At 52.6% G+C, this 24,092-nt stretch overlaps 1 protein-coding gene across 1 annotated transcript; it reads left to right on the top strand.

Moving 5' to 3' along the window:
- Positions 1-7,297: 7,297 nt before the first annotated feature.
- LOC123351990 (protein S100-A12-like) lies at positions 7,298-9,672 on the top strand. The gene is made up of 3 exons (XM_044991674.1): positions 7,298-7,434; positions 7,882-8,046; positions 9,382-9,672. The coding sequence occupies exons 1-3, from the start codon at positions 7,426-7,428 to the stop codon at positions 9,544-9,546; spliced, it is 339 nt and encodes a 112-aa protein (XP_044847609.1). The 5' UTR covers positions 7,298-7,425; the 3' UTR covers positions 9,547-9,672.
- Positions 9,673-24,092: the final 14,420 nt, after the last annotated feature.

The raw sequence follows: 24,092 nt of genomic DNA, 5'->3' as shown, positions 1-24,092 counted from the left end.
AGAGTCCTGGGGAAAGCAGTGGGGTGCAGGGGCTGTCCGAGCAGAGCAGCTTGCAGAGAAGCTGAATATGAGACAAGGAAAACACGGTTTCCTTGCACTGCATTTCATTGATTCATGGATGTTGAGGCCAGAAGGCACTAAATAAAGGCCAGTTATTTTGGTGGCTAAATGGGAATTGAGCTTCTTTGAAAAAAAAATCTACCCCACAGTGAACTGGTCCCAATTCACCCAGTATTCAACAACTGCTGAATCCCAGTCTGGTGTCTTGCCTGCAAGACACTCTTTCCTCTTCAATATACAGTGATACACATGGAGAGTGTATTCAGTGCTTGGAGGAAAGACTCCCTTTGAATATATCTTTATGCTGCGTGTGGCTGATGGTGTGCAAACATGCCTTGTTAGACCGGCTGCAAACAGAAAGGCAGAGAAATTCCAGTGAGGAGCAGGAGAGAGCAATTGGAATGGTCCCCTTTCAAACCAGAACATGGCCGGCACGGCCAGTTGAGGCTTGCTAAGAATGCTGCCTCTCCGGTAAATCTGCTGCTTCCCGGCCAGCTGCCTGCATCCCAGAACACAAAGTGACAAACGCAATTTCCTGAGCTCAGCCAGAAATGCTGCAACTGGTAGTTAGCTGACAAACCTGTTGAGAAATGGGCCCCCTGCCAGCTGTTGCAGGCTTCCCATTTGTTTCGGTTGTGAAATTAGTTCGCATTCTTTGGACTCAGAAGACCATTTTGCACTCCCCCAGAGCTTTGGAGCTCAGTGCCCCTTACAAACAGTAATAAATCCAGCCGCCCCTGGATGCAGCGCTGGTGTAGCCGGGTTGGTCCCAGACTATTAGAGAGACGCGGTGGGGGAGGCGATATCTTTTACTGGACCAACTTCTGCTGGGGAGAGGGACCCGCTTTCGAGAGACACGGAGCTCTCCTGCAGGCCTGGGGAAGAGCTCTGGGTAAGCTCAAAAGCGTCTCTGTCTAATTGCTCCAGTTGGTCCAGTAAAAGATCAGGCCTCCCCCACTGTGTCCATCTAAACTCCACTTGGGTTGCTCATTCTATAACCATCTTCTGCAGGGTTCCTAGACCTTCTGCTGCAGCAACTGGTGCTGGCCTCTGTCAGAGACAAGCTCCTGGACTGGAAGGACCCACTGGGCTGAGCCAGTCTGGCTATTCCTATGTCCTCCATAAGTCCCTATTTTACCTGTCCAAGGCCCAGAGAGATGCAAAGTGTTGGGTGCCCCTGAGAGATGCTGATCTCTCTCAGTTCCCACTGTCCCAATGGGAACTGAGGGGGCTTGGCCGTTTTTGCAGGATCATGCCATGAAAAGGTCTGGTTTTCCCAAGGGGTGGGCCCACAGCTGCAGCTTGCACCCCTGGGAGTCAGCCTCTGTCTAGCCAGTGTTTCTAAGAGTGGCTTCTGGTTTTGCATGCCTTGCTGTTTGGACACTTCACTTAAGACCCCTTCGGCGTGATTTATGGGAGTGCCAGCTGAAGTCAACGGGTGCTCCAGGTGCTCTGAAAATCAGGCCCTAGGAGCTAGATTTTCAAAAGAGCTTGGGGCTGAGATTAGCTAATGGCCAGCACCCACCATCAGGCCAGCTAGGAGCCCCAGCCACGGATCAGGACTCCATCGTGCTAGGAGCTGTACAAACAGAATAAGAGGCCAAAAACGGAAGCACCCATCATTAGAGGCCTCGTAAATATTTTGGCCTAAGTGACTTGATTAAGGCAGCAGAGTTAGGACTAGAACCCAAGTCTGCCAACTTCGCTACAAGTCAACCCTTCCTCCTCCCTGTGTGTAGCACCTCCTGAGATGGAGAATCAGACTTGGGATCAAGCCCCCTTACCGAGATCTCGTGAAACAAAGAGCACGGGGCTGGGTGCACGCACCGCTGCCCTCCGGATGTGTCGAGGGGCCATTTCCTTTCCAGCACAGAGATCAGAATTAAACCTTGGTGGACGGGATGTGGCAAGAAATCAGCACTTTGCTTGGAAAAAAACCAACCCCGTCATTTCAGTCTTGCAGCAGATGAATGAGAATGCATTAATGTCAAGCCCGAGGATGAAGAGAAATAGGCTGGTTATATTGTGTAACAGGGAGCAAATGCCACCATTTATTGTAATGTCACTTTACTAACCTGGATAATTTACTAGGTCAAACACGCTCTGAAAACAGAATAATTAGACAGTAAACAGCCTTAGAGCTACAGAACAGAAATCCAGGGAACAGCAGCGAAGGACTATATAGCGTTAATGCAAATCACGGCATGGTGATCCTGGACAATGCAGGGCCAGATTCACAGCTGCTACAAGCCAGCATAACTGGCTGGGATGATTTAGTTGGGATTGGTCCTGCTTTGAGCAGGGGGGTGGACTAGATACCTCCTGAGGTCCCGTCCAACCCTGACAGTCTGTGATTCTATGATGCTGTGATAATGACGCCGCTCTACATCCGCTGAGCACCTGGGCTGGACTCTGTGAAGAAGGTTGGTCTTACAGATAAGGCACCTGGCTGATAGCTCAGGGGACGTCGGGTCTTTTCCTGGCTCTGCTGCAGACTCCCTGTGACCGGGGCAAGTCTCTTCCCCCCTCCCCCATCTGTAAAAAGGGGGACGCTGCCCCCTCCACCCCTTGGAGCGCGAGCGCTTTGAGGCAGGGGCTGTCGCACTCTGGATCTGCGCCCAGCCTAGGTGCTGCCAGGTGATGACATTCACAATCGCCGTCTTTATTAGGGTCCTCAGCAAAGGGGCGTTGAGACTCCCTCCAGCTGCTCCCCATTGCAGCCCCTCTTCTTTCTTAGAGCTGCTTCGTGCTACTCCGCCACTGCGGTGCGCCCTTAGAGACCGTCTCCTGGGCCTGGGGGGGCACCGTAGGGCGACCCGACAGCAAGTGTGGAAAAGCGGGTCGGGGGTGTGTGTGTAATAGGAGCTTATATAAGAAAAAGACCCAAAAATCAGGACTGTCCCTATAATATCAGGACATTTGGTCACCCTAGATCACTGTCCTACAGGTTGATCCCTGATGGTGTCAAACCACCCTAGCAGCTCAGACATCCTCAGGGCTGCTCAGGAGTAGCCTGGCTCAGACCCAGCCCAGGAGGCAGGAGAGGGCTTGCCGACATTACTGCGTTTTGCATGCCATGATTGACAGCAGCCATGATCCTGGAGCTGATTTTACAGGGGTGGAAAAGTAACCTCAATGCTCAGAATAGAGCAACGACCTCTGACTTAGCAGCCCAGGAAAAGATCCCCCGCCAGGAGGTCCGTCACTTACGGTGACGCTGGTGACTTTCCATCACTGCAGAGAGGGGACCATGGCTGGGAGTTAGAAAATTGCACTGACAGCAGATACGAATGCAGTTGAAGGCCCGGCAGTGAAACAAGCCGACGTGCAGCTCCGTTCAGTGCAGCAGCCAACATGCTGCGGAGCTCCATTTAGCAGAGCCCTTGCAATTCTCATTCCAAGGCGGGTGAAAATAAAAACCTTGTGAAAGCCGAGTTAATCCACAGTGGAAGCATTTTGATATAAGGCCACCAGAAAATCTTGCTTCGTGTTTGATCTGAGAGCCTTGCAGGCAAGTGTCATGGTCTCGTCTCTGCAGACAGTGGAGTGCTGACAGCTTGAAAAATCCCACTGAGCACGGAAACTCCTTTTGGAAAGTAAAAGTAAACTTGTCAACTCCTCCTGGCCGCTGAGGCTTGGAAACGTGGGTTGTGTCGGGGAGAAATCACCGGTAAATCAGCATTATTATCGGCTGTTGTAAATCAGCAACGCTCCATTGAAGTCAATGGGACGAGGCCAATTTGAAAAAGGTCAATAACAATACAGGCCAATCACCATCTGGGCATCGGGCCCAGGCTATTATTTATATACAGTAAAAGCCAAAGGCCACAACTGACCCCTGGCGAGGTGCTGTCCATGCACATAAGAGAATCCCTGCCCCAAAGGGCTTCTAAACGAAATAGACAAATCCACCCAATCGTGGAAGAAAGGCAGAACGTCGTCCTCCTGTCACAGATGGGGAAACTGACCCATAGAGAGATCAAAGGACTTGTCCAGAGCTGGGACCGGCCCCCGGCCCTTCTGGCTATTACCCCAGTGTCTTCATGACAAGGCCGTCCCCCCTGGCTGGACAGTGGCCCATACATCGACAAAGCGGGCCCAATCTCGAGGGGCTGTTAGGTGCTGCGGGTTAGATCCCTTGCTCTTAGTTAGGGCCTGGTACAGAGCCCATTGAGTCACTGGATCTGACCGCTGGGCTCCTTTGGACTGAATCTCTCAGGCGTAAGGGAGTCACAGTGGCAGGTACCCCCAGAAGAAGATGCAAATTGCTGCAGTTTGAACTTCTTTGCATCAGGGCCCTCTGAACCCCTTAAGCAACGGGAGGGGATATGCGGAGAACTGACCAGAACCAGGGCAGCAGGAAACCTTTCATCGTCAGGCAGTGCACAGCTCATCCAGAAATTCTCCTGACGCCTCTTGGGTTGATTTAGCTTTGCTGGGTTTTTTCGGTGAGTCAGGTAAATCTAATTTTAATATGTTTGGTCTCAACTTTTCATCTCTCATGGAAGAAACCTAGAGGCTAAGAAATCAATCGGCAGCCTATCGAAGGTATTTACAGCCCCAGTAACTAGCACATAGGCACTAGATGCCCATTATTCATTTCAAACATGCTGAGCACCCAGCAGCTGTGCGTGACTTCCCTGCATGCTGTAGGGTACGCAGCAGAGCAATCCCCACAGCTCTTACTGGTAGACAACCACACCTGCGTAATGGTATGTCTTCAAGCCCAGGCTGCCCTTACCTTGAGCTGCTAACCTAAGGTACAAGCAGAGTTGCCGTGTCTTCACTGCCATTTTAACTCAAGTTACGCACACGCTTTGTGTGTGTGTGCAGGGTAGACGTACCCTAAGACGACTGGGCAAAGGCTCCATCGTGGTTGGGGGATGGAGGAATTTGCTGCATCATGGTCATTTCTTTTCCTAGTCAGAGATTTCTGTTACCTCCTTCTCCACCAGAAATGAAATGCTATCTCCAAAGACCGGGACAGCAACAAAGACCAACCGCTCCGCTCCAGTGAGTTCATAGCCACGAAGGCATCCTCCAGGAAGAAAACCTGTGAGCCGCTAGAACTCCCCCAAACCCAGCAGCGGTTTCCTTTTGCTGCCTTAGAACGAGAGAACAGTGAGTGAGGAGGGAAGCGGAATGGGACGAGAAAACGTAGCTACGGGTGACGTGAGCTGGGGGTGACGTGAGCTGCGGCGCTGAGAGAATCAGTTCCTTGTCAGTTCTCTAAGCCTCTTCATGGCAATTTCTACTAGGGCAACTCCTTCCACCTTCCAGTTCTTCCGCAATTTCTAGATTTTCTCGTGTTATAGCCGCAGAATCCGAGACGTTTGCCTTTATCCTCCCTGTGAATTCCCTGCTGCTCGGTCTCTGGGCCGGGGTCAGTATAGGAGAGGAGAGGAATGGAGCTTGCTTGCTTAGCCTGGGGACGCAAAGGGTGGCGGTGGGGGTCGGACTGCTCGCTATAAATACAGAAACACCAGGGAGGCAGGAGAGCTATTTAAGCTTAAGGCAGTTCTGGATAAACTGGCCATGAAAAATGCAAGGCTAGTGCATTGTTGTGGCCTACAGACCCCGAACCACACTGGGTTAGAAACATGTTCCAGCCTGATGGCTGAACCCCATGCTCAGGGCAGCGAAGGATGGGGGGCTCTGAGCCAGCTCTCCACCTCTCAGCTCCGGGGGCCATGGAGGGCAGGAGCCGCTCCTGACGTAACTATAGCCACCCCCCGGGGACGTCTGTGCCCGCTAAGGACTGGGCAGAACGCCATGCCCACCTTTGTCCGCCTCCGACGTGCCCCTGTATAGCAGGGAGGGCAGGTGATGTACCACCAGCCATGATGGTATTGCACAGCATCCCAAGGTCCCCCAGATCAGAAGATGCCCCTTTAGAGCAGCTTTCTCTCTTCTTTGTTGGATCTTAAGCAGTGTTTCAAGATGACCAGTTCTTCCTTCTCTCCGTTCCTCCCTCCTTCCATCCACCCAGGCACCCCTCCATCAGTCTATCCGGCCGTCGCGGCTTTGACTCGCCCGTCACCGTTGTAGCTAAGCACCATTAAGACACTTCTGAAGCAGGAGGCCTCTCATCCCTGGGCCGTCCACTTTCTGTATGGTCATGCTGCTCTGCTTGGCTGGGCGGTGATGAAAACGGGCCGCATGGAGGTGCAGGGGGACGCACCGTCTGCTCCAGTAACCCGGGGGGTCTGGGAAGGAAGCCCGGGAATGAGCATAGGGAGGCCGAGGGAAGGCTGCAGGACAGGGCGCTTTAATGGGGATAGAAAAGACTTGACAATTCCCCGGCTCGATGACACCACGCCAGGCACCTCCAGCCTGGCTCGTAAAATGCCCCCTGGACATTGGCCTCAGCCCCAGTCAGCGAGGGAGTCCCAGGGCTGGTATCGGGGGGTGGGGGACGGCTGCCAACCCAGCCGTGTCATTAGCAAGAATAAATGCACACACAGACTGTCCCACCCGCCTGCGGTCGCTCCAATACTTTGGGCATCTTCTTCCCCAGCCTAGAGATAGAGACAAGATTCCCCAGTGATGGGGGTCAGCCTGGTCCAGTGGGAGGGGACTCAGGGGAACTGAGTCCTGTTCCAAACTCTGCCAGTGGCCTGGCGGGCCACCTTGGGCCGTCACCTCCCCTCTGTTTGTCCTCCCCCCCTTTGTCTAGCTAGACTGTGAGCTCTTCGGAGGAGGGTCTGTCTCTCGCTGTGCGTCTGTGCAGCGTCTGGCACAATAGGGCCCTGAGCTCTGCTGGGGATCGAAGTGCTGCTGAAATCTAAATACTGAACACTTGCAGGGGACCCAGGCATGCACCTCTCTGCATTCACAGGCAGTTCCACTAACACCTCATGCTTGTGTGAAAACTGAATAACAGGGTCCCAAGAAATTGCAGGGGACCAAAGTCGACCCATTACTTAGACCTACACTCAACATCCAATGCCCCCCTCCCCTGCTCTTTGGTGCCTTCGGAAAGAGGGAGAACACAGGCCGAATCAACTGTTGCAACATTTAGTCACAATCGGGAAGAGGTGGTGGCCGAAGGGGGGTGGGGGGTCCACAGCCCTGAGACTCAGCTCTGAGCTCTCTGAACAACACCACTGACTGGTGTGCCAAGCTCCAAGCATCTGAAGTTGCAGAAAAAGCCACAGGAATTCCATTTAAGGAACTGCACGAAAACCTTAGGCAATGCCTGGGTGCGTAACGGCGCTGTACTGCAATCAGGTGAGATAGAAGCGTTTCGCAAGTGAGGGACGGAGCAGAACGCTGGACAGACTATAAAAGGGGCCACCCTCCTGCCCCTCTTCATTCCACCTTCTTTCTTGCTCTTGGTTCTTCCTCGCTCTTCCCTTGCACAAAATGAGTCTGGTGAGTCCCAGTGTAACAGGTTACCTGAATTTCCTATGTCTCATGCTAATATTCTCTTTTAAAGCGTGTAGCTTAAGGGGAATGGTGAGGACATTTCCTGCATATAGACGGAGCCTTAGCAGCCTATTTCTTCCTGCCTTATCTGTGAGGGTGACTCCTGAATGCAGCGAACCGTTGCAGTATCTGGAAGCACTTTCAGACCTAGCTTGGCTGCTTTGGTTCATTGGTAATGCTGTCTTGCCGGTTGAGTTTGCATGTGTCTAATTTTGGATGCATCTTGGCAGTGAGCTATTTCGGGAGCCTCAATTTTTGACCGCCCAGCGTGAGGCATTTTAAGAGCACTTGATTTTCAGAGGGTGGCTGCTCAGCACTGCCTGAAAATCAGGTCCATTAAGGTTTCTTCCAGTTGGACTCCTCTAAAATTCAGCCCAACGGTTTCCCTTTCAGTCTACCCAGCAAACGATCAAGGGGGATCTTTCTCAGCTGGAAAATGCCATTGAGACAATCATCAACATTTTCCACCAATATTCGGTACGCGTCGGGCATTTCGACACCCTGACCAAGGGGGAGCTGAAGCAACTGATTGACAAGCACCTTGTGAACTTCCTGAAGGTGAGTGAAATCAGAGCAGCTTGACTCGTACTCTGCAGGGCCAGATCTTCCTCTGCAAAGAATGGAGCAACATTGACATAGGGTAGCCGAGGGTCTGGCCCATGTTCTGGAAAGCGGAATGTGCCTAGAGACTGAATTTAACTAGAACAGGGTGGGGGCAATTCTTGGTCTGGAACGGGGGGCTCAGATCCTTTCACCTCCTCTCTCTGTTCACCCCAGTTCCCCGGTGTTTGACTTTCCTTAGCTGACTGCAGTTTTGCAAAGGAATCCGGCGAGATCCGGTACATGTGCCATAGGGTCTAAGGCGGTTGAATTTGGGAATGTAAAAAAGCAGAGTGTTTTGCTTTGCAGCTGTCTCACAACAGACAAATAGGTGCCGTTTTGTTGCAGAGAGTCTATCTCGGCTTAGCAAGCCCTCCTCACTGTGGTATCTGCACACCTTGAAAGGGCTTCTTGGGAACGATAGGGCACCAGGAACCATTTGATGCCAGCATGGCAGTAGATAACCACTCCTGTGCTCCCTATTGTATTTACTTCTGCTGTCTATCCCCTTCCCCTCCCCCAGTGTATTCCAAACTCCTTTTCTACACACCTCTTCAGCGTGATCACACCCACCGTGTGCTCTGTGTTGCAGCAGCCCTGGTGGCTCCTGCCCCTTGGCAAGCTGGCATGTCCCCCCCCAGCTGTGATACAGCCTCATGGGAAGGGCACTGGATGGGGCTCAGGAGACCTCGGTTCACCTCCTAGCTCTGCTGGTGACCTTGGGCAAGTCCCTGCTTGCTCTGTGCCTCAGTTTCCCACGGGGGAAAATGATACTGGCTTCCTTTGTAAAGCACCTCGAAATCTAACGATTAGAAGAGCGAGGCTGTTATGTGATCCTTCTCCCTTGAGACCCAGGCAGAGCCATTCCAGTCTGTAATCAGGAGTGAGCCCATCAGGGGAAGGGCAAGAGGTGCTCAGAGTTTAAGGACCCAGTTGGCTGGTGGGGTGGGAAACGCCCAGCTGTGCTACAGTGGTTTGCAGCTGTACTTTACCAAAGGGAGAGGGAGCATCATCCCCGGGGGAAACCGAAAGGCAAAGCAGGCAGGAATAGGCTCCCACTCCTGCACCCTCAGCACTGGGCTGCATGGTCCCTGAAGGGCGCCTGGCCCTCAGACCATAGGCAAGGCCAGCCTGGCTTAGCCCTCTGGTCCCTCTTGCTCATTCTCCAGACTGGTGCCTGAGGGTCCTGGTGGGGCTGTCGGGTGGAGAGCTTCCTGTGTCCTCATCACGTCTCGTGCCGCAAGGAGCCCGCTGCAACTAACGCCCCTTGCCCCCTCCTCTCTTTTCCTACAGAAACAAAAGGACCACGCGTCCATCGATAGCCTGTTCAAAGAACTGGACAAAAACAGAGACCAGCAGCTCAGCTTTGGGGAGTTCATGGTCCTGATCTCCAGGGTGACCATCGCCACCCATGAGCACATCCACCAGGGAGAGGGAGGGCAGCAGCACCAGCACTAAACTCAGGCTGCCCAAGTCTGAGGCTGGGGCCAAACTCATCCAGACAGTAGCTCAAAGCTGCTGAGATTCCCCCTCGCGGGGGTCTGATGATTCGGCCATGAGACAATAAAGTTTTGCTGTAAAGTTCTCCAAGTTTTTTGCCTTTGATTTGTGTTTTCCCGGGAGACTGGTGCCATGTGCCAGCTGGTGCCCCCTGGCAGGGCTCTCAGAGTTGGTCTGTTTTTCTAAAGCCCTCTGGTCCAGCACGGTGGGGCTTCAGCTTTCTGGGGCGAGGGAGGGAGTTTCTGCTTTCAAAATCCCAGAAGCAGAGGAAACCGAGAGCCATTTATGTGTGTGTGTGTGTGGGGGTGCATCTATCTGTCTGTAGAAGAGAGAGTGGGTGGAGAACGAGGCACATTTCAGCAAAAGACGTAAGATAATGAAACATATTGAAATCGATCTCGTTTTCATACTACATCTCGTACAAGGCTGTCACGCACATATCCATCACCGGGGTCCATGGGCAGAACATCTGTATCAATGGCAAAATTTACAATAATCAAAACATATAATGTATCCATGACAAGGTGTAACAATGGACAAAACGTGTGTCTGTGCAAAGGAATAAAACGGGCAAAACACATAAGGGTAGATCCCCGCTGAGGGAAAATGTCCAGCTTGGTTGATGTCAGCTGAGGATCTGTCCTAGGTACATCTATGAACGGGAATGTCATGGGCGAAACATACACAGCATGTCCATGATGGGGAATAACACGTGAAAACCATCAGACAGGTCCATTGCAAGGTATAAGAATGGACACGATGTGGCATGTATCCAACCCAAGAATCTAATGGCATAGGGTGAAATTCTGGCCCCACTGAACTCCACTGACTTCAAGGTGCGAGGAGTCACCCACAGTGAGAAATATAATGAGCAAAATATCTCCAGGCTGAGGTGTAGTAATGGGGAAAACTTGCACCCATGAAAAGGAATCTCCCTGGGCAAACCTCGTCTATTTAGGTTTGAATCCCTGCTGAGTGGCTGGGAATCCCTTTGGCTCCGCCAGCGGTCCCGCTCCCCGACATACCGAGCCTGCGCAGTAGCCCCTTGTCCGGGAGGAAGTGCTCCTGACCGATCAGGTTTATACTCAGTGTGGATTTCTTGGTACACACTCACCCTGCAGACTGCAGCAAAGAGAAAGGGCAGCCCTGGGGTCTCCCTGGGTTCCCTGGATGCGGAGAAATGGCCCACCCCCCTGGCACCAACATTACATTGTGGCTACTGGAAATACGTGTTACCCAGGTTGAATTGACTCAGTAGCAGCATGTCCCAGAAAGTCCAATGGCCAGTGTGGAGTTACATTCTGCCTGGCTAAAAGTCCCCTGCACTTTTGCTGGGGGACACTATCCTCCTTTGCTTCCTGGCCTAGGCCTGCGGGCGGTGAGCAGCGGATGTGCGTGACCTGGGAGGGGGCTGCACTGCAGGGGTGGGGGAAGTGATTCCTGGCTATTGTCTATGGACACAGAAGGGGAACTGGGGATGGAAAAGGCTCCGAGGCCTCTTTATAATTCACTGTGAGTGAAATTCACCCTCGCGGGGTCCAGGCCTGGGTTAAGGGGATGCTCAGCCCTCGTTCCCGCAGGCTTTCCCAGACACCCCGTGCTGGAGGGCCCTGCATTCACCCACAGCATTAGGCTGTTCCCTAATACCAGCAATGGCCCCAGAAATGCAGAAGTAATTCTCCTCTCAGCCACATTAGCGCTTCCTGAGAAACCGCACCGTAAATAACGACCCCCCCCACATCATGTAACTAATGAGCAGCAACAGCCCCGGCTCAGATCTGAATATGTGATTTATCAGCAGCCATTGAATCTGTCTAGACAGACAGCACTGTCCACACTCCCCCTGGCAGCTGCACCCGCATTCATTAGACGAGGGCTTTAATTACATGATTACGATTTATTATGCTAGCACCTAAGGCTCAGAAATCAGGAGCCTAAATACTTTCCTGGATCTGGCCCTCAGAGCTCTCTAGCTACGATTCATGCTGCTGGGCACTCACTTGATAGAACAAGACAGGCCCTGCCACAGAGATCTCACGCAATGAAGACAGACAAAGGATGGGTTATTATCTCCTTTGTACTGAGGGGAAACTGAGGCACAGAGAGATCAATTGACTTGTCCGAGGTCCCACTTGGCGTCTGCGGTGGAGCTAGGATTGAACTCAGATCTCCTGACCCTCACCCTGTGCCTTTCCCCCAAGAACTGCCTCCAGTCAAAAAGCAAACAGAATGTTAGGAACCAATAGCAAAGGGATACATAATAGTACAGAAAATATCATAATGCCACTATCTAAATCCATGGGACGCCCACATCGTGAACATTGCCTGCAGTTCTGGCCGCCCCATCTCAAAAAAGCAATGTTAGAATTGGAAAAGGTGCAGAGAAGGGCAACCAAAATGATCAGGGGTATGGACCAGCTTCCATATGAAGAGAGGTGAAAAAGACTGGGACTGTTCACCTGTGAAAAGAGATGACTAAGGGGGGATATGATAGAGGTTTATGATAACATGACTGGTGTAGAGAGCGTGAGTAAGGAAGTGTTATTCACCCCTTCACAAACTAGGGGTCACACAACGAAATTAATAGGCAGCAGGTTTCAAGCAAACAAAAAGAAGTATTTCTTCACGCAACCCACAGTCAACCTGTGGAACTCATTGCCAGGGGATGTTGCGAAGGCCAAAAAGTATAACAGGGTTCAAAAGAGAAGTAGATAAGTTCATGGAGGATAGATCCATCAATGGTTATTAGCCAAGATGGGCAGGGACGTGACCCTACGCACTGGGTGTCCCTAAACCTCTGACTGCTGGAACTTGACAAGAGGGGATGGATCAATCCAAATTGCCCTGTTCTATTCATTCCCTCTGAAGCATCTGGCGCTAGCCACTCACAGCAGGCAGGATACTGGGCCAGCTGGACAACTGATCTGACCCAGCCTGGCCATTCTGATGTTCTTCATTTTAATGTAGTAAAATGCTAAAGGGAAACTATTTAAAAGAGAAACAGGTGAAAGAAAAGTTTTGTGGGGACACAGAACTCCATAGTGGCAAGTCCTGCTGGTTTTATTAGGATTAAAGATGATTAATTACTCTGCTGGTTATTTGCATGATTGAATCATCAAATCCTAGAAATGAAGAGCAGCAAGGGAGCTCAAGAGGTCGCCTAGTCCATCTTCCCAGGCCGAGGCAGGATTAAATATACCCTAGACCGTCCCTGCCAGGTGTTTAGCTAACTTGTTTTTAAAAACTTCCAGGGATGGGAATTCCATGACCTCCCGAGGTGCCCTGTTCCAGTGCTTAGCTAGCCTTGCTGTTGGAAAGCTTTTCCTAACATCTAACCTGAATCATTCCTGCTGCAAACTAAGCTGATTTCTTCTTGTCCTACCCTCATTGGACATGGAGAATAATTGATCATTGTCCTCTTTAAAGCAACCATTTAAATACTGGAAGAGTGTTATCATGTGTCCTTCAACCTTCTCTTCTCTAGCTAGCGTTCCCCAGTTCTTCTGGCCTTTCCTCAGAGGTCACGTTTCCTAGACCTCTGACACATTTTTGTTGCTCACATCTGGACTTTCCAGTTTGTTCGTGTCTTTCTGGAGCATTAGACACAGGACTCCGGCTGAGGCCTCACCAGTGGTGAGCAAAGCGCAACAGTGACCTCCTGGGTCTTATGACCCTCTTGTTAATACATCCCAGCACGACATTTGTCTTTTTTGCAATAGCATCACACTGTTGACTCATATCCAGTTTGTGATTCACTGTAATCCCCCAGATCCTTTTCTGCAGCACTGCTGCCCAGACGGTTTCCCCCATTTGGAATGGCTGCGTTTGATTTTTCCTTCTTAAGCGAAGGACTTTGCACTTGTTTTTATTCATTTCAGACCAATTCTCCAATTCAGCAGGATTGTTTTGAATTCTAACCCTGTCCTCCAAAGTGCTTGCAACCCCTCCCAGCGTGGTGTCATCTGCAGATTTGTAAGTATACTCTCCACTCCATCACCCAAGACATTAATGAGGATATTGACAAGGGACCTCCCTTGATCTGTCCTCCTCATTTGACAATGAACCATTATGGAAGTACCAACTCAAGATCCAGGCCTCAATGAGAATTTCGCGAATAGATACGGAAACATTCTCCCTTCCCCGAAGAACTTATGTAGAGTGACACAGTCCTTCATCCTAACTCTACTGCTGTCTCTGGACCAGCACTGATTTACACTGGCTGAGGATCTGGCCCATACCCTTTACAATGCAGCCCGTGCATAGAAGAATGTTGCGGTTGTCTTAAGCATTCACCTGTGAAACTAACAAAAATATTGTTCTCCTGGTAGAGGCTAGTCTTTAAAACAAGACAAAAACAGAAGGAGAAATCACAGGCACACTGTTAAAGTGAAATTGCCTATTAGAAGTGAGGGTCTTTAGGTTTCATTGATCCATTTCCCATCTTCTGGTGTTAAGCAAAACTCCCCATTCAAATACATACATATTAGTCTGTACCACACTGTATGCATTCTATGGATGTAGCACTTACAGCCCTCTAACGGGTGCAGAATTCCCTTATTACAGAGGTCACTGTTGAAGGAATTCCAGAAAGGATTGGACTGTTATCTGGATAATGAGAATATTCAGAATTATAACAGTAAGGGATAAAAAGTAATCAAGAGCGTTGAAAGGGAAATACACCCTCATGCTTCAGAGCATAAACCAACCTCTAACTAATGGGGTCAGGAAGAAAACTTCCCTAGGGGTAGGTTAACCCATTACTGCAACATTTCTTGCACCTTTTCCTGAAGCAGCTGGTGCTGGCCACTGACAGAGACAGGCTATTGGGCTAGATGGACCCACTGGTCTGGCATTTTCCAGATGCTGCTGATTTTGGGTGCATCTGGTTTTCAGATCCCAGGGCGAGACATTAGGCCTGGGACTGCACTCCTCCAGTTCTAACTGAAGTCAGCGGGAGCTACAGGTGCTCAGCACCTCTAAAAATCAGGTCCTAGAAAACAGGCATCCCAAATCACTTGCCATTTTTAAAAATACCTGGCTGGAAATGCCTAGGTGCTCCAGGTGTAGCTATGCATCCATGAAAGGACCTCTCTTGGTTAGCTCTCTCCTTAAGAAATACATTCTGGCCACGACCATGCAAATCTTTTGCATCTAAAAAACTCAGAACAGTTACAATTTCCCAAGGCTGAGCGGGATGCTGCAACTGACCAGCTTTCTGACAATTCCTGTTAAGAAACTTGCCACAAAAGGTACCAGAAGCAACAACTCTGAAGCAAAGTCTGAGAATGCCATAAAACGGCCCCTCACTAACCTTACTCTTGCTCAACAGGTTGCTCCAGCTTTCTTCAGAGCGGGTTTTGACATCTGAGGTATGCTGGATGTGATTATCCCTACTGAGAGCTGAATGTGATTGCTTGCACCCTTTGAGGGAAATTCCAACCTGGTCGGGATTTGAAAGAATCCGGTAACATTCTGGGCGTCTTGTTCTCAGCTTGCACTGCTTTCTAAAACCACATCTGCAGAACAATAAGCCCAGCTCTTTATTTCACTTTGGAAAGAGCTGAATGGCTTTACCCCGCCCAAGACCCTGCTTCATCTGCTTTGAGTGGCTGCATTATTTCAGAAGAAAAATAAGCTCTGAGGAGTTAATTTCATTAATAGCATATGATATAAACTCAGCAGCTCATCTGCAAGGCAGAGACTGAGATCCTGCAAAGGTTCAGGCACATGTGCAGACCCACTGAACTCAACAGAGCTACTCACCGACTTTGAGTTAAGCACCTGCATACATTAAGCAGGCACATAAATCTTTGCAGAATAGGGGGTGTAAGTCATTCTGACTGGGATTGTCAAAGGAGCCTAACAGAATTAATGGGGTTTGGACACCTAAATCCCACAGGTTCCTCTGAAACTTCCACTCAGGTGGCGAAATGCCCCCTATGCAGATCACATGTGCACCATTTAAGTGCCAGTGAGGTGCACAAGTCGTGGAACTGTCTCTTTGCACTGTAAAAGCCAAACTCCGGTCAGGTAACTTGTCTGCGAGTTGGGTGTCCCTGCAGAAACCAGGATGTAAAGTCACCCTCATCCCCACATGCCAGAGCTACTGCTGCAGCGTCGGGCAGTAATCGGGGCCAGACTCTCCGCTGATGCACATGGATGGAGGCCCATTGACTTCCGTGGAATTTCATGGCTTGCACTAGCTGAGGATCCGGCCTTGTTTGTTTCAACCCACATTTCCCCCTCCTGTCTCTGCCAACAAGTCATTTGTTCAGAAAACTCGAGAATGGCTCCCATGATTTTAAGAGTTGCACTCTGTGACGAAGTGGGATGGTTTTAATGTTCCCTCTGAATACTGTGGGGGGGCCTCATCTCTGGCCGACCCTCTGTCACCTGGCAACTAATGGCCAGGCCCTTCCTCCCCTGCAAGGGGATGCTAAAGGTGAACAAAGAGATCAGGGGACCTCCTGGCCCCGGGAAAGACACAGAGCCCAGAGAGGAGGGGCTGGAGGGGGGTTGGGTAGTTTTTGGAAGCTGGCTGGAAGATGAAGGGGAGCCCCGAGGAGGCTCGGGCCTCCCAGCGGGGCTGTGTCCTCCCTGGGGCCCCAGATGGACCTAACTAAGGGGGGTCTTGTTGTCTGTACTGGCAAGACCTGTCTTGGACTGTGTTCCTGTCATCTAAATAAACCTTCTGTTTTACTGGCTGGCTGAGAGTCACGTCTGACTGTGAAGTGGGGGTGCAGGACCCTGTGGCTTCCCCAGGACCCCACCTGGGTGGACTCGCTGGGGGAAGCGCACGGAGGGGCAGAGGATGCTGAATGCTCCAAGGAGAGACCCAGGAGGTGAAGCCGTGTGAGCCTCCTGCCCTGCAGACAGTCTGCTCCAAGGGAGAGGAGGCTCCCCAAAGTCCTGCCTGGCTTGGTGGGGAGCAGTTCCAGAGCATCGCCTGGGGACCCCGTGACACACTCATATTCCACATCCTCAAAACACCCCTGCATGGCAGCCATGTGTGAGCAGAAAGGATAAGGAACTTGCTCAAGGCCACGCAGGGAGTCGGTATCAGAGATAACATTATGCTGAATCCCGTTTCGTATGGCAGTGCCTGGAGGCTAATTGCGAATAGCGTCCCATTGTGTTAGGTGCTGCACAAACATAGAACAACACAGTCCCAAAGCCTTAATCTAAACCGACAAGGGAAGGGGTTAGACGCAGGAGTGCTCTGAATTCCTATCAGTCTTCCAAGGAAGCAAATCTGCCATGGTTACTGGGCGTGGACTAAAAGCTGGTTTCTATCTCGGCTGATTCTATCCCGGATCACAGGCTAATAATGAAGCTACTCCTCAGCTTTCACGCACAGCTGCTAGGGAAATGATCCTCATTTCTCCTCCCTACAAATTTCAACAGAGCCCAAATTTTGTGTGTGTTTAAATTTTCCATGGAAAGTTTTTGGATTTTTGTTGAAAAACTGAAAACTGATCTGCTCCCCCCTGCGCCCTCAGTTCAAAATTGAAATCTATTAGTTTTTGTAAACAAACCCCCTCAAATTGACAAAAATGCAATTCCCCCCCCATGAACATTTCTGCCCTTTTTCCTCCAAAAAGCCCTTTTACATCCCAATTTTTTTTGGCAAAACGCCTTGCCCGCCTACCACATCATTCTGTCTGTATGTCCAAAGGCCGCAGCTTGTTTTAAGGGCACCAAGATGGAAGGGACAAGGGCAAATTCTCCACATCTCCGCTCCCCCTCCGCAGCAATGTCATTTACAGGCTTTGGGGCAGCTCTGGCCGTTCTTACCATGCAGCCTGTGTGTGTGTTTAGCTACGTAACACCAGGTGCGTTTATTTCCTAGGGCCTGCACCTTTAAATCTCGGAGGGCTCTGCAGACCAGCACCTTGGGTTCCGCTCAGCGCAGCCTCCTGCAGCCCCCCACCTGTCTCACGCTCCCCTAGGGATTCCCTGCGCCCTTCATCTAAGCTGAAAGGTCGGCTGGGGGAAAAGTTTGTGCCTTTTCTTGTAATGTGGAAAATCCCGGCCCTGGTAGAAAGAATTTGCTACGTGCAGCCTGTAGTGTTAGTGTGTTTAGGCTGCATACGATGGACCTGGCTTCCTCCTGAGTAGGGGAGATTACCCCAAAGCAAGCCCACGGGGAAGAACGCCAACAGGGCAAAATGTCACCCCCTCGGTACACCAGCCTGGAGTAAATGCTATCTCCATCTAAGCACAGCGCGGGCTGCTTCCTGTGAGCTTGGGCTAGCTTGGCCCCTGAGCTTCAGTGGTGCCTGACTCTCATGCTTGGAAATCAACGTCGCCCTTTCGTCTGCCAGCTGTTTGTGCTCCTGGCTGTCCTGTGCTCTTTTTTTCTGCAAGTCTAGAGAGTAAAAAACCTTCCTGGACCTTTTATTCTGGAAAGAATCAACCCTGAACTAGGCTCCCCTAAGAATCTCTGCTTTGCAGCCAAAGAAAAAGGCCGTTGCAGCCCTGTGGTTACTGAGATCAGAGCTGCCTTCCAGCTCCTGGCAGCACAATGGCTTAGCCTGCTTCTGAGAAGAGCTACAGAAACACCCTTCTAGGTTATGTGAATTGCCTGGCCTTATTAATCCCAATCATAACCTTAAATACCACCAGCCCAATTGCATAGCCTGCAGGGATGGGCTGGAGAAAGCCGCTCTCAGCAAAGCCCTGCTAAAGCAGAACCACTCCCCTGTTGGGAAGCAAACAGCCGAGTTTTTATCCTCCCCTGCTGCCCGGCTCTTAAGAAGATCCACCTGCTACCAGCTAAGCAGCCTGCACCCGCCTTTGACACAGCCGCTCAAGTGAGAAGTTCCATAGCACCTGGGGAGTGGCCAGGCAGCCTCACTGCTTCAGACTGATTAGCCGGGGGGAAGGGGTTTTCGGCTCTGGCTTCGCAGTGGAGTTAGCTGCGGCCTGCTCCCCCTGCCGGGTTGGCCAGCTCAGGTTCAAGGCACTGCCAGGCTGGAGTGAAGCCGTGTTGGGGTGTGGATGGGAGTCGGGTGGGGGAGACACTCGAGCGAACACTGCGAAGAGAAGCCCACTGGGGTGGGGTCAGGTTTTCCAAAGAGCTCAGCCCCCACGGCGATGAACCCTTTGGCAAACCTTCCCCCCTGCCCCACGCGGGGCAGAGAGGACGGCCCGAGGCCTATACACAACCGAGGTCCCGCAGTTGGGGCGTCCGGCGCCTTCTCCCCCACTGGCCCGACGAGGCTGTTCCCCCACGGTGTGGCCGAGGAGCAACCAGAAAGGAGAAGTTTCGGGAGGCTGACACAATCGGACGTGTGCTAATGGAACCAGACCGTTGCATCCCTACAGGACTCCCGGCGATGGAGCCGCGTTGCGTCATCCCGGGCTGTTAGACCGACATGGTGGGGAAAGACAATCACGCTGCCTCCTGAGCCATCGGAGGCAGGCGGGGCCCTGCTGAATCACAGCTGCTCCTGGGCTAGGTCAGCGGTTCTCCAGCCCGGCTCCCGCTCCCAGTGCAGGAAAGGCAAGGTGGGGATGCACTGACCCCAGTGCAAGGTTCAAGGCCGGCTGGGCACCAGGAGCATTCACCTCCTGGGCCAGACAGTCTTTCCGCCCCTGCCTCATTGAGGGCTGATGCTGGGCTGGGAGAGGGCAGCGTTCGTGCCTGTGGGGTGGGAAGGCAGAGGAGCTGGGCCAAGGGGAGGGGGGAGATGCACGCAGTTGTCCCCTCTCCAGCCTGCTCTGTGCCACGCATGCTTCGTTCTTCACTGTCCCCTGCTGCCGCGGGAGCCTCCCCACCATTCCTGCCAGGGACCCAGTACCGGGGGTCGCATTGGCATAACCCAGGGCTGAACCTAAGCCCAGTATCTCATTTGCCAGGGGAGGGGCTCGGTCCTGCACCCTTTGCTCGGTGTAACTCGCCCTGAGGTTTGCAGATTGGCCAGGGCTGCCCGGGGTGCGTGTGTGTGTGTGGGGGAAGTGGGGCAATTTGCCCCAGGCCCCAGAGGGGCCCCATGAGAATATCGTATTCTATAGGATTGCAACTTTTTTTTATAGAAGGGGCCCCCGAAATTGCTTTGCCCCAGGCCCGCTGAATCCTCTGGGCAGCCCTGAGATTGGCTGTTATCTCCCGTGCTGGGCCGGAGGGGGGTTCCCAGCGCTGCTGGGGCACTGGGCACAGGGATTACGTCTCCCGCACCACTGCCCCGGGGGGCTGTCCAAACGAGGCCTCGTTAAAACCCGACCGTCCACATTCTGGTGGCGCAGCATTCCCCAGTGGGGCCCAGGACCCCCGAGGAGGGGCAGGAAGGGGTCTGCCGAATCTAGAAGGGTGCGGAACGCTGCCCGGCGGGTTTGAAATAACTGCTTCCCGAATGAGAGGTGGTTTCAGCCAAGGTGACTCTTTCCAGGAATGCAGGCCGGCTTCGTTTAATTTCTTATGGGGCTCCACCTTCCCCAGACTAGCTGCACCCTCACAGTCCTTAGCCTCACAACCTCCCCTGGGGACTCCATTTCACAGGAAACTGAGGCCCAGCGAGATGGAGTGATTTGCCTGTGACAGGTTTGGGAATAGAACCTGGTGTCCACAGACCGAGGCCAACACCTTACCCACCAGGCCACCCCCCTGCCCTAGGCAGAGGCTTTGACAGGCATGCCAGCGCCTTTATGTTGTCAGTCTGAGGAGCAGGCCGGATGCGCAGCAAGAGCCACTCACACTAGCGTAAGGACCAGGAGACCAAGGGGCGGAATCCCCATCACTGGAGGTTTTTCAGGACGGGTTGGACAGTCCTCTGTCAGGGCTGATCTAGGTTGATCGGCTCGGCCAGCAAACCTCTCGAGGTCCCTTCCAGCCCCACGGGGCGCCGATTCTGGACCGGCACGGAGTAGACTTTGCCACCTTGAAAGCAACAAGACAAGGGAGCTACCCGTCCTGCGACCTTGTATGGCCACCGACCCGCACCAGACAGTTACTCCTCAGGGTGCTGACGACCCAGAACTCCTCTGGGTAGAGCGCTCGTAGGGAGCACTCGTAAAGCTTTGGGCCTGGGTTTCAAAGGTGCGCTGGGCACCCACTGCTCCGAGTGCCTCTGAAAAGTCAGGCCCCTGCAGATTAGGTTCAGAGACGCAACGAAATGCTCCATGTTTTGGAAGCCTTCCCCTCCCCACCCCAGCCATTTCCCCTCCCTCGCAGCTCCGCTTCGCTGCAGCAGGCCCGGAGGGGGTTAATTCTTTGGGCAGGTGGGGAGACGCAGACAGGCCTGTTACCTCCACCTCCTCCCGTGCGAGTCCCCTGTTTGGATGCTGGGAGAAGATACCTCAGTACGGGAGCGGGGTGGAAGACCACCCCCCAGATAAGGTAGGTCGAGGTATGTGTGTGTGTTGGGGGGGAGGACAAGGGGGAATGTGGGGAGAACATCAGGGTCATCTTGGCGCCTTCCCCAGAGGATGCAGACACCTTTAGATGTACACGCACCCTCTAGTTCAACTACAAAGGATCAGGCTCCGTGTCGGGATCCCTGGGTCAGTTCTGTGCCTTATCTTATGCCGGAGGTTGGAACGGACAGTTCCACTGGGCTGGGAATCGAGGGGGCCTGATTCTCAGCTGGGATACATTGATGTAGCCCCATGGATGTCACTGATAGGGGCTTAGACCTGATGGCCCTTGCGGTCCCTTCTAACCCTGTGGTTCTATGATTTCCCCCGGGCCGTAAGAATCCATCGAAACACACATGCCCAGAGGGCCCAACTTTGCAGCGATCAGCCTGGCGTACCCGAGAGACAGCGAGCGTGTTCTGGGACGCAGGAGTGTCGCAACGGGGAGTGGCAAATACCGTGCTAGAACCAGGATGAGCCTTCAAGGGAAGCGTATCGTGGATTGTGCCGGTACTTAGGAGCCCAGTGCGGTATTAGACAATCCGTTTGTGGTGCCAAGGAGCAGGCAGCCTGGATTTAGCAAGGACAGATCAGCCCACGCCTGCCTACGTTTGCTCCTTTGACAGGGTGACCGGCCTAGGGGAAGCTGTAGACATGGATTTCTCTCAGGCTTTTGACACTGTCTGACATGGCATAAGATGCATGAACTTCATGGGGGCGAAGGAGAGGCACAGGTGTCAGAGGAGCACCCGGCCCTGCGGGTACACCTGGAGCCCAGGGGCTGACGAGTGTCAGGGGAAAGGCCGGCTGGCTGCATGCGTCCGTCCCCTGAGGTAACCTTCAGCTTTCAGCCTATTCCAAGCTCCTCCTCGTGTAGCCTCCACCCCATCACCGTCACTGCTCTGGCCACTCCGGGCTTCCGATCTGAGGTGAACAGCGCGCTGGGGACCCAAATCTGCTACCTGGTTCCAGCCCTTGGGGCAGGATGTGTGTGTGGGGGGATTAGCTTTGGCCCAAGGCCCTGCCTGGCTCCTCGGGTCAGTTAGAGCAGCCTTAATGCTGATCTAAGTTGTGCGACGGTTCTCCCAGGCCACAGCCCTGATTCCGTCCCCAGGCCAGCGGCAGTGAGCAGGGTGGGCTGCTGAGGCCCCCTGCCCAAGGGAGGTTCCAGCCACTTTAAGGCTCTTTTTTCCTGCTGCAGTGCCTTACGGGGGTGTAACTCAGAATCAGGCCCTCGTTATGTCTTGTCACCATTCTTGCTTCCTTCAGTGCAGAGTAGAAAAAGGCTCAGGCCCCCACCCCCAGCCTACGTGGCAGCAGAACAACACACACACACACGTCCCTTAGCGGGAAGCTGATGAAATTAGCAGATGATAAAAATAAACACCAGGAGATGAGTCTTTTACACACTGCGCAATTATCCCGTGACGTTCATTGCCACAGGGGACCATTGAGGAATGTCGCCTCGCCCCATTCGGAAATGGATCCGATGTCCACCAGAATCATGAGACCAGCATCTGCTGGAATAAAAAATGTGGATCACCAGCCCTCATGCTTCAGGGCATGAACAGAGACCCAGGTAGGGTCAGGAAGACACTCTCTTCCTTCACTCCATGCTATGGGAGTGCACAGCTGTGGAGGGAAGGGTGGTTCTGTGGTTAAGGTCACAGACCTGAGCCTCAGAACAGCTGGTTTCTACACCTGGCTCTGGTTTTCTGTGCTGCTTCTGAGCAAGTCACTTTAATGGCTCCATGCCTCAGTTTCCCCACCTATAAAATGGGCCTTATAACAGTGCCATGGCTTGCCAGGGTGTCATAAAGCCTCGGCTGTCAGTCAGGGGGTGTGCAGCTTGGATGCAAACATGGATTCAGATTTTTCCCAACCTTCAGTGGTGTTTGGATCAGGTCAATAAATCGCAGAGACCCCAGGCCCACTTCACCACTGCCTGATAAGGTTTCAGTCCCGCTTTGACCGTGTGAGGTGCTGGGCTACAGAGAGTCAGACCCGCCATCCCTTACCCTGCCTACGGCAACAGAGGGCCCAATCCTGTAGGGTGTTGAGTGCCTTGAAATCAGTAGGGCTGCAGCATGTTCAGCCCTGGGCAGAACTGGGCCGGAAGCTCCTTGTGGGTTTGGAGAGGTCCCTCCAGGGGTAGAAAAGGGTGCATAGTGTGGCCTTTCAGAGCGTGAGTCTCATCTCACTTGCATGGGTGCAAATCAGGCCTGCGACATCCCCAGTGCAGGCAAAGGGTAAATTCTACTCTCATTTACATCATTGTAAATCCAGAATAAACACACTAACTTAAGCAGAGTGACTCTGGAGTGACACCAGTGACACTGGGAGCAGATGCTAGCCCCTGGTCTTTGGGTCAGGTGCTGAGCTGGTGTAACTCGATGCCAACGGAGCCATGCTGCTCGACCCTAGGTGAAGCAATGCCGCCATCCACCCCTCCACCCTGCCATGAAGCTGCTGGACCACACTGGCCTGCAAGGAGTTCGCCAGTTCCTCCTCAATGGGTCGTTTGAGCTCCTTCCTGGAGAGTGTTGGAATGCCCCTGCGGCACTGAGCTCTGGGGGCACCTGGGGCTGGTCCTTCGCTCGCCCCATCAGCTTGCTGCTGTCTCTGCTTAGCCTGAAGCCAACGCACATACCAACCCCTGCCTCAAACCCAAACGATTGTCCTCCCTAATAGATGTGGTCAGGACACCAGTCCCATCCTAAGAACATAAGAACGGCCATAGTGGGTCAGACCAAAGGTCCATCCAGCCCAATATCCTGTCTTCCGACAGCGGCCAATGCCAGGTGCCCCAGATGGAGTGAACCTAACAGGCAATGATCAAGTGATCTCTCTCCTGCGGTCCATCTCCACCCTCTGACAAACAGAGGCTAGGGACACCATTCCTCACCCATCCTGGCTAATAGCCATTTATGGACTTAACCTCCATTAATTTATCCACTTCTCTTTTAGGATCTGATTTGTCTTCATCCACTTACTCAAACAATGGAGAAACCGTCCCAAGGTGGACGCGGAGCAAGCGGGTTACAAGACATTTCTAGGCAAACAGGAGACACCCCCCGGTTTTGACACCACGGCAAATCGGAATTGCCTCCCGCGTGCGTCTCGGTTAGCTCTGTAGCTTGTTCCTATTG

This window comes from Mauremys mutica, chromosome 17 (genome assembly GCF_020497125.1).
Source record: "Mauremys mutica isolate MM-2020 ecotype Southern chromosome 17, ASM2049712v1, whole genome shotgun sequence".
NCBI classification, from domain to species: Eukaryota; Metazoa; Chordata; order Testudines; family Geoemydidae; genus Mauremys; species Mauremys mutica.
The sequence above is the reverse complement of the archived record's forward strand: the minus strand, read 5'-3'. Positions and strand labels throughout refer to the sequence as shown.

Coding starts and splice junctions, on each gene's coding strand:
- LOC123351990 (XM_044991674.1), top strand. Junction 8,047..9,381: donor ACCTTGTGAACTTCCTGAAG/GTGAGTGAAATC, acceptor CTTTTCCTACAG/AAACAAAAGGACCACGCGTC.